Source organism: Oreochromis niloticus, linkage group LG3, assembly GCF_001858045.2.
Source record: "Oreochromis niloticus isolate F11D_XX linkage group LG3, O_niloticus_UMD_NMBU, whole genome shotgun sequence".
In the NCBI taxonomy this organism is placed as follows: domain Eukaryota; kingdom Metazoa; phylum Chordata; class Actinopteri; order Cichliformes; family Cichlidae; genus Oreochromis; species Oreochromis niloticus.
In genome coordinates this window covers 42727476-42743455 of record NC_031967.2, presented here as the reverse complement: position 1 = coordinate 42743455, position 15980 = coordinate 42727476, and the positions used below count along the sequence as shown (strand labels likewise).

The window sequence follows — 15980 nt, the reverse complement described above, 5'->3', positions numbered from 1 at the left end:
ATCACTGCAGCTCCAATATATTGTTGCATTTGACAACCCACTACAGCAACTACAGAATAAAACCACTAACCAGACTGATGAAAGATTTCAAACATGCTGAATATGAAGAGTAGTATCATTTAAACTCACATGATTATCAGCCATAAGAACAAATTCAGATTTATATTGATGTAAGGTATATAAATGTAAGTACAGTCAATGTGGTGGCGGCAAATTTTGAAGCCAACATGATAACATGATATTCGGCCAATGGTGTGGAGATCCATCTTTTTAGATCGAATTAAAATCAAGTCACTCAAAAAACCTCTGAAAAGGAGCAGAATTCTTGAAACAAGGTTCTTTAAACAGAGTCATATGAACAGCAAAACAGTACATCACAATACACAAAACAAGAAGACAACACATGGCAAAGCAAACAAAGGCCAGGGTGTAGAGCCTTTAAGCACAATCAGCAGAGACACACAAAGTAACAAAAAGAAAAAGCTAGAAGGGTCATATCTGACCCTCCTTTAATAGGAGACAACAAACAGCTGCTGAGTAAGTTTTCCATTCCATGTATTTTCACTTATTTAGTTTTAAGTTTAAACTAGTACAAGTATTTTTGCCAACGTTGCAAATGTTGATATTACAACAGTTATGGATTAAATCACTGGTTAACTCCAATGCATCAGTTTTTATAGTTACATATTAGTTGTACTTAATAAATTACAGAGCAAACTGTATGCATCAACAGGTACTCATTCAACAGATGACACAGCCTTATGATATAAATACGGATAATATTTCACTTAAGTATATGAGTCTTATACACTTTAATTTTAAGACTTAAATGCTTAGCAGGGTAAATCCACTATGAAAAACATTACAATGTGAATAACTACTGTGTACAAGCATACATGATTATATGTTATATATTTCCTCAAAAAATCCAGAACAAATGGACCACTGAACTTCTCCGTCTAAAATGTAAAGCCTCATTTAGAAATTATACAAGTACATATAATGGTCATGGATTAACTTCTCTGGAGTATCTTCTCTGTCTATTTCACTTTAACCAATTCTGAAGTGACTCCATCTCCATAAAGATATAGTCCAGCATAGAGCGGCTGAGTGAATGTGGTCTGGACTCTGTGGAGGAGAGTCATGGTTTCAGAGACGCTGTAGAAAGACAGAATACCTGCTCTGTGATCCAGGTACACTCCTACTCTGGAGGACCGAGGACCTGAGAGGACAGTTTGTGCACTGTTGTACAAGAACTGATAACTGTTACTGTAACAATATAATGCCCAAGATTTGTCATTGAATCCAAATACACATTCATTGAGGCTCCCAACTCTGCTGACATTCTTGTATGCGACTGCTACACAAACCTCTCCTCCTCTCCACTCCACCTCCCAGTAACAACGTTTAGTCAGACTCTCTCTACTCAGGACCTGAAAACACCAATCACTGAATCTGTCTGTATGACTAGAATAAAACTGCTGTTGTTTCATTCTTGTTACTTTTCTGTTCCCCTCAGATAATAACAGATGTGTGTTTGCTGTGTTTGGATCCAGTGTGATTTCACGTGAATATTTTAAGAATCCAGCTCTGGTCTTTGGCTCTGGTGGATCTGACAGTAAAACATCCACTTCAGTGACTGTCAGTGAGATGTTTGTCCATTCCTCTCTCAGAATGTCCTGTAGTTTATCTCTGGTCTCTGACACAGCTGCTGTCACATCCTCAAAGTAGCTCAGAGGACGAATATTGATGCTGGATGAGTGTGTAGACTCACTGAGTGCTGACAGTGAGGGGTAGTTGTGTAGAAAGTGGTTGTGATCCTCTGTGTGTGAGAGCTGCTCCAGCTCGCCGTCTTTCCTCTTCAGCTCAGCGATCTCCTGCTCCAGCTTCTCCTGAAGCTCTTTGACTCGACTCACTTCAGTTTCCTGCTGGGATCTGACCTGCTGCTTCACATCAGAGCTTCTTTTCTGGATGAGACGGATCAGCTCAGTGAACATCTTCTCACTGTCCTCCACTGCTTTATCAGCAGAGCCATTGATGGCCTCCACCTCCTGTTGAAGCAGCTTCACATCTTTCTCTCGCTCCTGGATTCTCTGCTGGATGTTTAGTCGTCTCACCTTGAGCTCCTTCTGCTTCTCAGTCCTTTCTGCTGCAGCTGGGACTGTTTCATGGCCTTTATGTGCATCCATTGAGCAGACAAAACAGATACTCTGCTGATCAGTACGACAGAAAATCTTCATCACCTCATCATGATGAGAGCAGATGTTCTCCTGGAGCTTCTTGGAGGGGGCCACCAGCTTGTGTTTCTTTAATGGAGCTGCATCATAGTGAGGTTGGAGGTGTTTCTCACAGTAAGAGGCCGGACAAGATAAACAGGACTTGATGGCTTTCAGCTTCCTCCCAGTGCAGAAATCACAGGCCACATCTTCACGTCCAGCATAGCAGTGATCAGCTGGAGCAGCTTGGAGTCCAGTCTTCTTCAGCTGCTCCACTAAATCTGCTAACATGGTGTTTTTCTCCAGGACAGGCTTCGGTATGAAAGTCTTCCTGCACTGAGGGCAGCTGTGGATTCCCTTCCTGTCCTCTTCATCAAAGTGGATTTTAATACAGTTCATGCAGTAGCTGTGTCCACAGGGAATAGTCACCGGATTTATCAGTAAATCCAAACAGATGGAGCAAGAGAAGGTTTCTCGGTCCAGCTGAACTCCTTTCTGTGCCATTTCTCCTCTCGGTGTCACTGAATATGCGAGTTTCTTTACCGTATAACTGAAACTAGTCTGAGGTGTAATCTCCACAAAGTCTTTTTTTTTCAGTAAACAGAGCTTATCAGATCCTACATGCCATCACATTTTGGTTACACCCATGAGGAGGAAACGTGGACAAAGAGGAAGTGCTGTGTTTAAGAGCAGAAAAAAGAGGGAGGGTAATCAGACTGTGCTTCACTCCAGGAAGAGGAGCAGTTTGAGAGTGATTCTGTGTGTTTAATCCTTTTTTATTTACTGCTCACCTCAACTTTTAAACTTGTCAGCCCATTTTTCTTTATATAAAAAAAAATCCCTTTAGAAATACCAGAGTTCACCCTGAAGTTAACAAACAGTCCTTAAATTTCAGTTAATGGAGAAGGATAATAATCCTAAATATACAGATAATGAAGCCACTGACATGTTGCTTATGTTGCATTTAAGTTCATGTTCATTTCAATTGTTTCTCTCCCTCAAAAACCATCAAACGTGAGAGGGTGCGCTAGATTTAGTAGTTGGTATATGAGGCAGTAAACAAATTAAACTGTTTTGAAACACATTCAGCTCCACAAAACTTTGATAAATATTTGACAAGAATAATAACAAGGAACCTTGTGTTTCACTCAGTCGTGTGATTGGTGTAGCTACGTGACTATAGTTGCCGATGAAGCGTCGGTAGAAGTTGGCGAATCCGAGAAATTGTTAAAGGTGCTTCCGGGATGCGGGAGTCGGCCATTCCATGACTGCTTTCACTTTTGCTGGATCTGTCTGCCTCTAGACACTAACAGAGAATGAAATTCACATTTTTCTGCTTTGACATTCGTGGTTTGGCCAAGCATGTCTCCAGACCTAAACTGTATTCAGCATCTGTGGGGCATCCTCAAACAGAACGTGGAGAAGCACAAGATGTCTAACATGTTGTTGAGAAAGACGAAGACAAACCTGTCCAGGAAATCCTGGAGAACATTATTAACGAGTGCCTGAAAAACCAATGGAGAATTTATGAGTCCAAACGGCATCACGAGGTATTTGAAATGTCCAAGGGGTGTGTTGAATGCAGTTTTACACTTATCCTCTTGTCTGATGCAAACCAGGTGATAAGCGTTGCACAAATGAAACTTTGTGAAGATAGTGTCTCTGTAGAGGGGTTTGAAAGCCGAACTAATGAGGGGTAGTGGGTATTTGTTTTTTATTGTTATATCTTTAAGTCCCCAGAAGTCAATACGTGGCAGGAGGGAACCATCCTTCTTCCCCACAAAAAAGAATCCCGCCCCAACCTGAGAGGAGAAACGTCGAATGATGCCGGCTGCTAGCGAGTCCTTAATGTATTTCGCCATGGCTGAACATTCTGGATGGGAAAGGTTGTAGAGTCGACTAGACAGCAAAGGAGAACTGGGAAGTAACTCAATGGGGAAATAATACGGTCTGTAAGGTGAGTGAGTGCTTTGCTTTTGCTAAACACTTCCTGTAAATCGTTGTACTCCGAGGGTATACTGTAGAGGAAAGATGAGGAGCCGGTTCGTTCTCACAGGAGAGCTGAGCGGCCTCTGGGAGACACGCGGAGGTAAGTCTGTTAGCATGGCAGAATAGACTCCAACTAGCTACTTGTTGCCCTTCCCAATCAAGGTGGGGGTTGTGGGTGGGGGTAATCACAACGTGATGGAGGATAATTCCTCACGTTTTATGGGCTCATCTCGAGAGCGAGTTGATCCTTCATGGTCTCATTTAGTAACTGAAGATAGATTCCCAGCAAAGCCTGATCTTGCCAGCTGACCTCTGCCATGGCTGTTGGGAAATCAATAAGACAGTTGACTATCATCGTAGCCAACTCCCCAATGAACATTTAGCATTTTTCTAGCAGTACTGCCCTCAGAAACCTCCTCACATTTCAGCCCTCATTTCTTATCATACTCAACATGACTTTAAACACTTTCCTTATTAGTTTAGCTTGGGACTTTCCCGTTTCATGCTTATTCAAGAACAGCTTTCTGAATTTATATTTTCCTAAAGTTTGCTATTCAATGTTTTTCTTAATACTAAATGTACCTAATTCGAATGATTTTAATCATTAGTGTTTTCAGTTGGAACACCTTGTTTGTTTTTAAGAGAAAAAAAATGCAATGCAGAGCAAAACTCAGTTTAGCTTGGATTTTGTCCAGCACCTCAAGTGTCCATCCATCATTATAAAAGATAATCAGAAGTACCTTTTAAGGTTTTTTTGTTTTTGTTTTTTGGGGTTTTTTTTTTAAATTGGGGCATGAACTTATTATTAAAGTTTGCTTTTTAAATCTCCACATCAAATCTGAGTGGATCAAAGAAGTATAATTTGAAATATGAAATATAGAAACAGTAATTACAAATATTTGACTTCAGGTCATTCACATCATCAAAAGTGTATATCCCAAATCTGTATTTTTCATGTGATGTGGTCAGCTGTGGAGGGATGGTCCAGCTTTTCACAAAGAAATGTCCCACCAAAGACCTAGAATACAAGGCAATCTGCATGGGTTCGAATTATTTTTGAACAATAATAATTAAATACATGCGTACTTCTCAAAAGGACCATGCACTCTGTGTGTATTATTTGGGACACAAGAATGTTACGTACAAGCAGATTCTTTTCTTCCGGCCTCTGCAACGGCCATAGGGAGCAAGTGTTGGCTAAGTATTCCTGAAGTGGCTACATTGCTGCTATCAGATCTTCAAAAGATTTACATTCTTTAACCTTCAAACAGAAAAACAAAGCAATTTTAAGGGCCCCAATTAATGCATGGAGTAGAATGAAATACACATAATACCATAAGATTATCCAACAACTGAGAAATCAGTTTTGCCCTTTTAAATTTTTGAGCTGGTCACTGTCTGCAGTATCTTCCAAAACTGGTTTAGACAAATCTGGTGCATCAACAAGGCAAGAGAAGAGTGTAGGGACAGAAAGCCTGTTGTTGGACCACCATGTACAAGGCTTACTGCGGTGGCTCTGCCTGCAATGAAGGACCTGTCCTCTCTCATGGATATAAAATGTAAATTATTATGTGACAGTGGATGCATGCAAGAGCTCGAGAAGAACTGATCATAAAAAAAACTGATGTTGGTAGATGATCATTTGAACTGCAGCACCTCAGCGATATCAGCCTAAAATCAATACATACCAGCAGTAGTGGTTCTTGATATGGGCGACATGGGCAGTTGCCCAGGGCAGCATCACGGGCGTTAGCAAAAAAAGTTGTTCGTACTCATGCTGCCCCGACATCATGGCAGTGCATATTAGGAATGGCATAGGCACTGATCGGTTTTCTAGCCCATTTGCAGGGAGTAAGGGCGCCCTCCGTTTGCGAGGTGCGCCTGCTGCTTGCGGCACAGGGAGGAGAGGGAGGGGCGGCCGGGGATTATCTGGCTGTCACAATCAGCGGGGCTGACTGTAGAGTGAAAGGTGGACCCAAATGCAGACGATAAAAAACGTGAAACGTGACTTGAATAACCAAACACAAGCCGTTTATTAGTGATGGCCCGCTTGAAGCTGACGCTCTGGAGCGTGTGTCGAAAAAAACAACACACTGGTTCAGAAGCACTGTGTCGAGGCTTGCTTCGTTTGGCAAAAGTCACGTGACCAGTGACGTCCGAAGCTTCATTACGCACGTAACTGCTTCGGTACCTGATTCAAATTGAAGGAAGTGAATCATTCACGGGATTTGTGGAGTGTTTTGATGGTGACAGATAGCGAACCACTGATCATTCTACTGAGAGATTTGGTTCTGTTGTGTGGGAGTATTTTGAGTTGATTTTGGTCGGTCCGTTTTCCAGCTTTGTGTTCTGGCTGTTTGCTTTTGTTTTGTGCGTGTTTATTTGATCTGAAAACGGGAAAAACTTAAAATGTCAAAAATCTGCTTTTCATAATATAAATATCATTAAATAACTTTAGAAAAACTTCCATTTGACTCGTAACATTTAATGTTATAAAAAGATATATATTATTTTAAAAAATAATCTTAAAATGTTAGTCTACAAAATGTGCAGCAATTTAATTTATTTATTCTCTTTAGCTGATAGTTTGTGGGGCCCAGTTAGACTGTATAACTGCATCTCTACCGTTTCTCTGCACTCCAGCCTCTTCTGTGCCATGTGAAGGGATTTTCCTTAAGGCAGGAGAAATTATCTTAACGAAAAGGAACAGGTTCGGCCATCGCACAGTGGAACAAATTCTCTTCTTGAATAAAAATGAAAAAGGGTTACCTTCAATGCATCATGTTTTGAATTTGCAAGTTCATGAGCATTTCCCCTTTCCATTTCACAATCAATTCTACTCCCAGGTCAAAAATATGTATAGAAAAATTTCCCTAATATAATATTATTTATAAATATACCCGTCTCGTGATTAACTGCACAAGTACATGGAGGCAGGACCTCACAGCAGAAGCATACTGCATAATGTGCATTATTATATGTATGTTATATGTAACGTGGTATTTTTCAATTATTGTATTTACCAACATCAAGAAGTCACAAGCAAAGAAAGACCACACCATGATGCATGTTTAAACAAGGAAGGTTTACTGGTCAAGATTATTTATTGAACAAATAAACTACATTTTTTTAACACCAAAAAATACTCGTTCAAAGCAACACAACAGCAGCCCAATATCAGACAGAAGTCCACTCTGTAGAGTGAGCAATCATTATGAAGCAGTTGGTTTTAGTTTGTGGATTCAAGCTGCTTTTCATATTTTTGAACACAAAATGTCACCAGAGAGGACTGTGTTGAAAAGCTTCGAGTAATGAACCGTTTTTCAATACAAGCTTCAGTGCTTCAGAAAGCTTCATTTGGCCATCAGTACCGTTTATTGAGGCTGGCAAATGAACTGCAAACAAAAGGCAAGGCTAACAATAAACTAAACTGGGTGAGCTAAATGAAAATAAAAACCTACAACAGAAACATGGACCAGGGGCCCGTTCTTCGTACCTCGCTTACTACATCCAAGATCAAATGACACATCCAAGATCAAATCATCGCGCTAACTTTGAGCTCGCTAATCCGGTTCTCCGAACACACCTGTTGTTGACGATTAGTATAGCTGGATGAAGTAATCTGAGATCACTGGGTGGCTTAAAAGGGGCTACGCATCGATAGTAGAAACATTGATCGGCAACCCTGTGATTGGTCGGCGAAGATGTCGAAGGAGCGCGCTCAGTATTTTTTGGCAGCAGAGCAAGAACTCTTGATTGAGGGATATCAGGAGTTTCAGAGTTTAATTAAAACGCAGGGGAACACTGCAAAGGCTGCAAAAGCAGGGAGAGAGGGCTGGCAGAAAGTTGCTGACAAATCAAACTCGTAAGTGATCCATGATATTACATTATATCATGTGATATTATATTATACCACATTATATTATATTACATCATATCCTCTTTCACATTAGAGCCACAACAGGACCCACTAACATGGGAACAAGTAAAAGTGAAATATAAGAATATTCCACAGAATGGTAATATTTATCACTTATATTGCTTTTAGTCTATGACAAGAGACCCTGGAATAATCAGTTTGTTTGTTTATAACAGCAACCAAGAAAAGGGCAGAGCAAATAAAGACAGGTGGTGGTCCTGCACCCCCTCGTCACACCCCTTTTTGTACTGTGACATTTATTGACATTGTGGGTTTTTGTGTGTGTAGTTTGACATAACACTCCATCACTTTTACCTGTTCCCATGCAAGGGGTGACTGAAGCATGCACAGTAAGTCGGGAGTAAGTATATACAGTACGATAGATAGATAGATAGATAGATAGATAGATAGATAGATAGATAGATAGATAGATAGATGAATGAAGAAAGTAAATAATACCCTCACGGGAGAATCGATATCTCTCTATGAGCACACCGTCGCGCTGAGCTAAAGGATCCTGTCTATCCCGCAATATACGCTAAATTCTGTAAACTCTCCTTCTCAATCTTGCACCTTCCTTGCTCGCGTACGAACAGACAGGACATGGCTGCGACAGACTTCCCAAATCCACCTTCGCTTTTATAGTCGTGGTCTCTCATCTTGATTACACGAAGTAATTTACTATTACTGCCCTAAAATATGAATGACATCTGACATGATCTACTACATGTAATAGAATGATTAATAGTACATTTCCCTTTTTTTAGGAAATGACCTGTATGTATCTGTATGAAATCAATAAAAGAATCAAATGCTGCATTATCTTTAGTTACATTGATAATATTTATTTATGGACAAACAGTGGAGAAATATCGCTCTTGCTTTCATATAACTGCAGCGGACATACCTGAGTGGCCGCGATCTAATCCTGTTTACATAAAGTAAACCTGCTCCCGAGCAGGTTTACGCTTACGGATCTGTTGCTATGACAGCAAGTCCCAGATGAGCTTCGGAGAACCGAACGATCCAAGATCACGCGAAATCGTCAACATTCAAATCCGGCTAACTTACTTAGCGAGGTACGAAGAACGGGCCCCAGGCCTCCAGGGCCGGTGTCCTGCAGGGTTTGTTGACCCTGGGTCAACACACCTGAATTAAATGATTAGTTCATTACCAGGCTTCTGGAGAACTTCAAGACATGTTGAGGAGGTAATTTAGCCATTTGAATCAGCTGTGTTGGATCAAGGACACATCTAAAACCTGCCGGACACCGGCCCTCGAGGCCTGGAGTTCAACACCTGTGCACTATGTGTTCACCCTGCTGTCCACCTTCATGTGCCTCTGCTCACCCTCCTTCGTGTTCATGTTTGCTGATTAGTAGTTTAGTTTTTCCCAGAAAAACTGGCAGAACGGAACTAAAGGTAACCTAAACAGGTTACCTTTAGTTCCGTTCTGCCATTTTCACCTTGTGTTTTATTCTGCAATAAACCACCTTCACTTCTCAGCGAGTGCCTGTGCTTGGATCCTCATTTATTTCCTCCACACGGCTGACTCCATTAGCCGTGACATTAATGGTCTATATTTACCTTTATATGTGTAGTATATTATGTTCCCTTTAAACTTGTTATTGATACAGATTTATCACAGGTCCTCAGTGCATTATCTTGCTGTATTTCATTAAATATCATTTAAAAGAAGACACAGTGGTATGTCATTGGGTAACCTTATTGCTCCATATTAAGTATGTATGTGGGGAATAAAACAGTTCAAATTAGGTGCTTGGATATGATTCATTTACATATTTGTTGTTGTTTTAATGTGTAGCTCAGATTTTCTGAATGAAGCCAAGTATTTTTCTCCTCTCTGTGTCAGTGGGATAACTGTACATGTACTCTTATCTCTGAATGAGTGCAGCACAGCACACAGCAGCAGAGACTGTATACAAGGATAACAAACTGTGTGACAAGCTGTTCATTGTTCCCACTTAATTAGGATTTACATGTAGAATTCACTGTGGGAACTAATTACAAGGTCAAAGATAAACAGACATAAATCAACAGAAATGTGTTAAACATATAAATATGCATTAAAGCAACTAAAGTGTCTTATAATCCCTGTTAACACATGCCTGCTGACACATGATACACAGTAATATGCGTTTGAATACAACCTGAAACCTGTTAATGTTCTGATTTAACAGCAGATTTCTCCACATGCAGGACAGAGAAATTCCTGCCTCTGTCACATAAAACGGGGAAAATATATTTTCTTACATTTTAATCATAATAACAAAGAAATAAACTGTTGGTAGAATCATCCATCATTGAAAATTTAACTCAATTCCAATACAACAAATTCAACATTCATATAAAAAATCCAACCCTGCAGGGATCAAACATCTGATCAAACACCAGGGTTGGACACAGACTTTCTAATCTGACATCACAAAGTTATTCTGAAGCTGTGAATCTAATTAAAAACTCCCCAAAACTACTATGAAAAAACAGTTAAAAGGTTCAGTGATAGAAGAAAAATGCTTTACATATAAAATCAACAGAGGTTCACAATAAATAGACTAATAAATGGGGAATAGCTCAACAGTTTCTGTGTCATGAGTGAAATTTCAGTGAATATGAATCATCTCCAGGAGGTAAAAAGGGTTGGAGCTCAGCAGCAGTCAGAAGAGGAAGATGAGGTGATGAAGAAGAGGGTGTTCAGTGGAAAAAGGCCAGTGAGTTCATGTAAATGCTGCTTCTGCTGTAAGACACAGACCTAACAATTAACAAATGCTCCATGATTTTCATTTCTATCCATCATCTTAAAGACCGGCTAAAAATGTGTTCACTTCACTATAGTGTGATTTGGTTTCTTCACGTGTCTCCTTCAGTGCAAATAAAGGACTGTTAGAGTGTGTGCTGTGTGTTTTTCTGAAGCATGACAATCCTTTCCAACAAGCATTTCCAGCTGTTTGTCTCCACTCTGCACTTTAGTCTTTCTTCCTGTCATGTCTGTGTTTGTCCACCAGGTGTCTCCCTCAGCTCATTTTCTCCAAATCAGAAGCATCTATTTTGCATAAATGTAAGTACAGTTTGAATCAGTGCAATATTATTTTCACACATCAATGGACCACTGAACTTCTCAGCTTCTAAAATGTAAAGCCTCATTTAGAAACTACACAAGTACATATAATGGTCAGGGATCAACATGAACCTGTCTTCTCTATTTGACTTTAATCAACTCTGCAGTGTCTCCATAAAAGCAAAGCCAAAGTCCAGCATAGAGCGGCTGAGTGAATGTGGTCTGGACTCTGTGGAGGAGAGTCATGGTTTCAGAGACGCTGTAGAAAGACAGAATACCTGCTCTGTGATCCAGGTACACTCCTACTCTGGAGGACCGAGGACCTGAGAGGTCAGTGTGGACTTTGTTGTGCCAAAATTCAAAACTGTTTGTGTCACAATATAATGCCCAAGATTTGTCATTGCATCCAAATCTACACTGATTGCCCATCCCTACTCTCCTGATATTCTTGTAAGCAACTGCTACGTCAAGTGCCCCACCTCTCCACTCCACCTCCCAGTAACAACGTCCAGTCAGACTCTCTCTACTCAGGACCTGATAACATCCAGTGAATCTGTCTGGATGATCAGAATAAAACTGTTGTTGGTTCATAAATGTTACTTTTCTGTTCCCCTCAGATAATAACAGATATTTGAGTGCTGTGTTTGGATCCAGTGTGATTTCATGTGAAAGTTTTAAGAATCCAGCTCTGGTCTTTGGCTCTGCTGGTGACAGTAAAACATCCTCTTCAGTGACTGTCAGTGAGATGTTTGTCCATTCCTCTCTCAGAATGTCCTGTAGTTTATCTCTGGTCTCTGACACAGCTGCTGTCACATCCTCAAAGTAGCTCAGAGGACGAATATTGATGCTGGATGAGTGTGTAGACTCACTGAGTGCTGACAGTGAGGGGTAGTTGTGTAGAAACTGGTTGTGATCCTCTGTGTGTGAGAGCTGCTCCAGCTCGCCATCTTTCCTCTTCAGCTCAGCGATCTCCTGCTCCAGCTTCTCCTGAAGCTCTTTGACTCGACTCACTTCATTTTCCTGCTGGGATCTGACCTGCTGCTTCACATCAGAGCTTCTTTTCTGGATGAAACGGATCAGCTCAGTGAACATCTTCTCACTGTACTTCACTGCTTTATCAGCAGAGCCATTGATGGCCTCCACCTCCTGTTGAAGCAGCTTCACATCTTTCTCTCGCTCCTGGATTCTCTGCTGGATGTTTAGTCGTCTCACCTCGAGCTGCTTCTGCTTCTCAGTCCTTTCTGCTGCAGGTGGGACTGTTTCATGGCCTTTATGACGAGAGCAGATGTTCTCCTGGAGCTTCTTGAACGGGGCCACCAGCTTGTGTTTCTTTAATGGAGCTGCATCATAGTGAGGTTGGAGGTGTTTCTCACAGTAAGAGGCCAGACAGACTAAACAGGACTTGATGGCTTTCAGCTTCCTCCCAGTGCAGACATCACAGGCCACATCTTCAGGTCCAGCATAGCAGTGATCAGCTGGAGCAGCTTGGAGTCCAGTCTTCTTCAGCTGCTCCACTAAAGCTGCTAACATGATGTTTTTCTCCAGGACAGGCCTTGGTGTGAAAGTCTTCCTGCACTGAGGGCAGCTGTGGATTCGCTTCCTGTCCTCTTCATCAAAGTGGGATTTAATACAGTTCATGCAGTAGCTGTGTCCACAGGCTGTAGTCACCGGATCCTTCAGTAGATCCAAACAGATGGAACAAGAGAAGGTTTCTTGGTCCAGCTGAACTCCTTTCTGTGCCATTTCTCCTCTCAGTGTCAGTGACTGTGTGAGTTTCTCTTCCTTATAACTGAAACTAGTCTGAGCTCTGATCTCACCATCAGGTGTTTCTGCAGTAAATGGAGCCTGTCAGCACTTACACGTCACGCCATGTTGGTTACACCCATGTTCAAAGTCCAGTGCTCAAAGGAAGGGAACGAGGAAACACATGGACGTGCTGTGTTTAAGAGCAGGAAGAAGAGGGAGGGTTATCAGGCTGTGCTTCACTCCAGGAAGAGGAGCAGTTTGAGAGCGATACTGTGTGTTTAACACTTTGTATAATTACTGTTAACCTTTAACTTTTATGCTTGTTAACCCTTTCTTCTATATAAATAAACTTCACTTTAGAAATTTCAGAGTTCTCACTGATGTTAACAGACCTTCAGTTTTAAATACATCCAATAAGACATTAAATGTTGATGTTAAAACCGTTTCAGTGTTTTCAAATGATAGGACAGTGATTGTGTCAATGAATTCTGGGGTGATGGTGACGTTATCATTTCATTATTAAGTTTAGGTACCAATGGGAAACCGTTCTCCTTTCAGCAGGCTTAATGAAAACAAGCTCCTCCATGTCACAGGTGAAACTGTTTAAAACTCACACAAACACTCAAAACACTTTTTGAACCAGTGAGGTTTTTAGATGTCATCGGTGACATCACTCATCCTTAAAGACACAATCTGAAGCCTCGACACAGTGCAGCCCATCACTAGTGAACACTGTGTTGACATGTTGCTTAGTATCAACATCTGCTGGATTTAAAAAGCAATCGCAGGAAATGTGGATAAAGTGAGTGGAAAGACACTGAACTAGGTTCATTAATCCTAATATCTAGACACCAAATGAGTGATGAATGGTCCTGTTTACATAACCAGCTGATGATAACATGCTAAATGAATGAAAGAAAAGTTTATATATTATATCTAATTAATTTGATTATAACAAAATAATATGATTGATTAATATAGTACGTAGAATCCAGAGTTCACAAAAATAGTTTCTCAAAGCACATGTAAGTAAAAACCATAAGTTAAAATGTTTCTCCTAAGCTTGCAGATATAAATAAATTAAACCACAACCTACTTTTAAATAAAGTAGAAGACGATGTGGAGAGAGGGAAATCTCTACCCATATCACTCATGGGAAGGGTTGCTTAAAAAACGTGATGGTCTTGCCAAAAATCTATTTTCAATTTTCAATGATCCCCAGTAAACCATGACCAGACTAGTTCATATCTCTGGATTCCTATATTTCTACATTCCTTTGGAAAAATACACACCGGCATATCATCTTAAAAATGCTACAAAGGACCAAAGACCAACTTTCAACACTACTTCCTGGCCAAAAGGCTGTAGCCTTTTGACCAGGAAGTAGTTCATCCCAGGATGGTTAAAACATACCAGTAGTAATAGGAGTGCTCTCTTTTTTTAAAAAAATATATCATGATCCATCCCCAGATAGCAAGGAGACATTGAACTGATGTTGATTTTTCATCTGATCCATCAGTATCGCCAGGATTGAAATGTCAAATCATTGTTGAAACAACATGAAAATACTGATGAAACCTGACATTGACATTGAAATAACATTGATTTACTGTTGTTCTGTTATCATTGATTGTTGATCTATTTATGGTTGACCAAGTGACAACAATTATGTTGAAAAATCATTGATTTATTGTTGAGCGGGAAATTAAAGCTGCTACCACTTGGACTATTCCATAGCACCCCTCTCACAGTGGTACATCCCATCAGGCGGCGGGAAATTACATCTGAGTGGTGCAGAATGCCCGATATCCAGCCCGATCCCGGAGTAAACTAAAAAACAAGTGACTTGTAACCAATACATGTAACAAAGAAGCTTTTTTTTTTAATATAATAAATTACTTTGTTATTGATATAGAGATGTCTGTCTTATTTTTTACATAATGCCAGATGTTTCATATCATATTATATTATAGTAATAATATTATATTATTGCTATGGACACAAATTGTAAGATAATGTCCAGCATATAATGGGTTTCCTGTTTGTGGATGATACACAATTGTCTTTGTTTAAGTATTGCTGGTAATTTGCAGTGGTTTAGTAGTGATAGAAATGCCTATAGGGCTTTGGAGCGTGATGTCACAAGGGTGGGCGTGGAAAGGATTTTGGCCCCATCCGCCATTTTGGGGGTCTAGCGCAAGTGAAAAGGGAGCGAAGGCACACACAACAGCCATGGTTCGTATTTGCTGTCTGGTCGGCTGCAATGTTCGATCGCACGACCGGCAAGAGAATAAGCTTGAAAAGGGTTTATCTTTTCATTCTTTCCCAACCTGGAAGCAACATGAAGCAGCTCGTGTATCGATGTTACCAAACAAAGGCGTCTAGCCTGGATAGCAGCTATGAGACGAGCTGATATCCAGTTCTCTTCCATCTCCAAATATCTGTTGGTGCTCCAGACATTTTCATTCCGGTAAGTTCTAAATATGTTCGTATCACTCTTTATAGCCTATTAGTTTTATTTTCGATGCGCTCTGAGGTCATAGCAAAGTAGAACAAACATCCTACTGAGTGATTCTGCAGAACTACCTTCTATTTATAGAGTTTCTAATTATTTGGCATTATTGCAGCAAACCAGCCTATGAAATGGATGAAACACATCGTGACTGGGTTCCAGTGCTACATAAGGGACCTGCTTCAAACATACCACCATGTGTTAAGGTTCAAAAATATAGGGAAGGAAACACAGGAGGAATGCAAGTAACCACACTGGTCCAAAGGGTAAAGACGATGATTTTAATGAAATGACACGCGTGGGAGAATGAGCGGACTCCGTAAGCAGACAGCCCCTCAATCTCATCCTCCTAACATCAAAATACAGTTTTATAGTTTGCTGACGACACAGTGGTGTTGGGTGCCATCTCCAACAGCGATGAGGCGGCCTACATGGACGAAGTGAAGAATTTGGCATCATGGTGCCAGGACAACCACCTCCAGCTGAACGTCAGCAAGACCAAGGAGCTGGTGGTGGACTT

General features: G+C 40.7%; 3 protein-coding genes across 3 annotated transcripts in view; all 3 read right to left on the bottom strand.

Moving 5' to 3' along the window:
- The window catches only part of LOC100695786 (zinc finger protein 239), a 630955-nt gene that overhangs the window by 128034 nt on the left and 486941 nt on the right, over positions 1-15980 (bottom strand). The window lies entirely within an intron of this gene.
- On the bottom strand, positions 323-2787 carry LOC109203660 (tripartite motif-containing protein 16-like). The gene has a single exon (XM_019363371.1). The coding sequence runs from the start codon at positions 2718-2720 to the stop codon at positions 1041-1043; it is 1680 nt and encodes a 559-aa protein (XP_019218916.1). The 5' UTR covers positions 2721-2787; the 3' UTR covers positions 323-1040.
- Positions 4423-13028, bottom strand: LOC109203672 (E3 ubiquitin/ISG15 ligase TRIM25-like). Its single transcript, XM_019363410.2, has 2 exons — positions 12471-13028; positions 4423-4526 (listed from the first exon to the last, which is right to left on the bottom strand). Exons 1-2 carry the CDS (start codon positions 12943-12945, stop codon positions 4423-4425), a joined length of 579 nt encoding a protein of 192 aa, XP_019218955.2. The 5' UTR covers positions 12946-13028.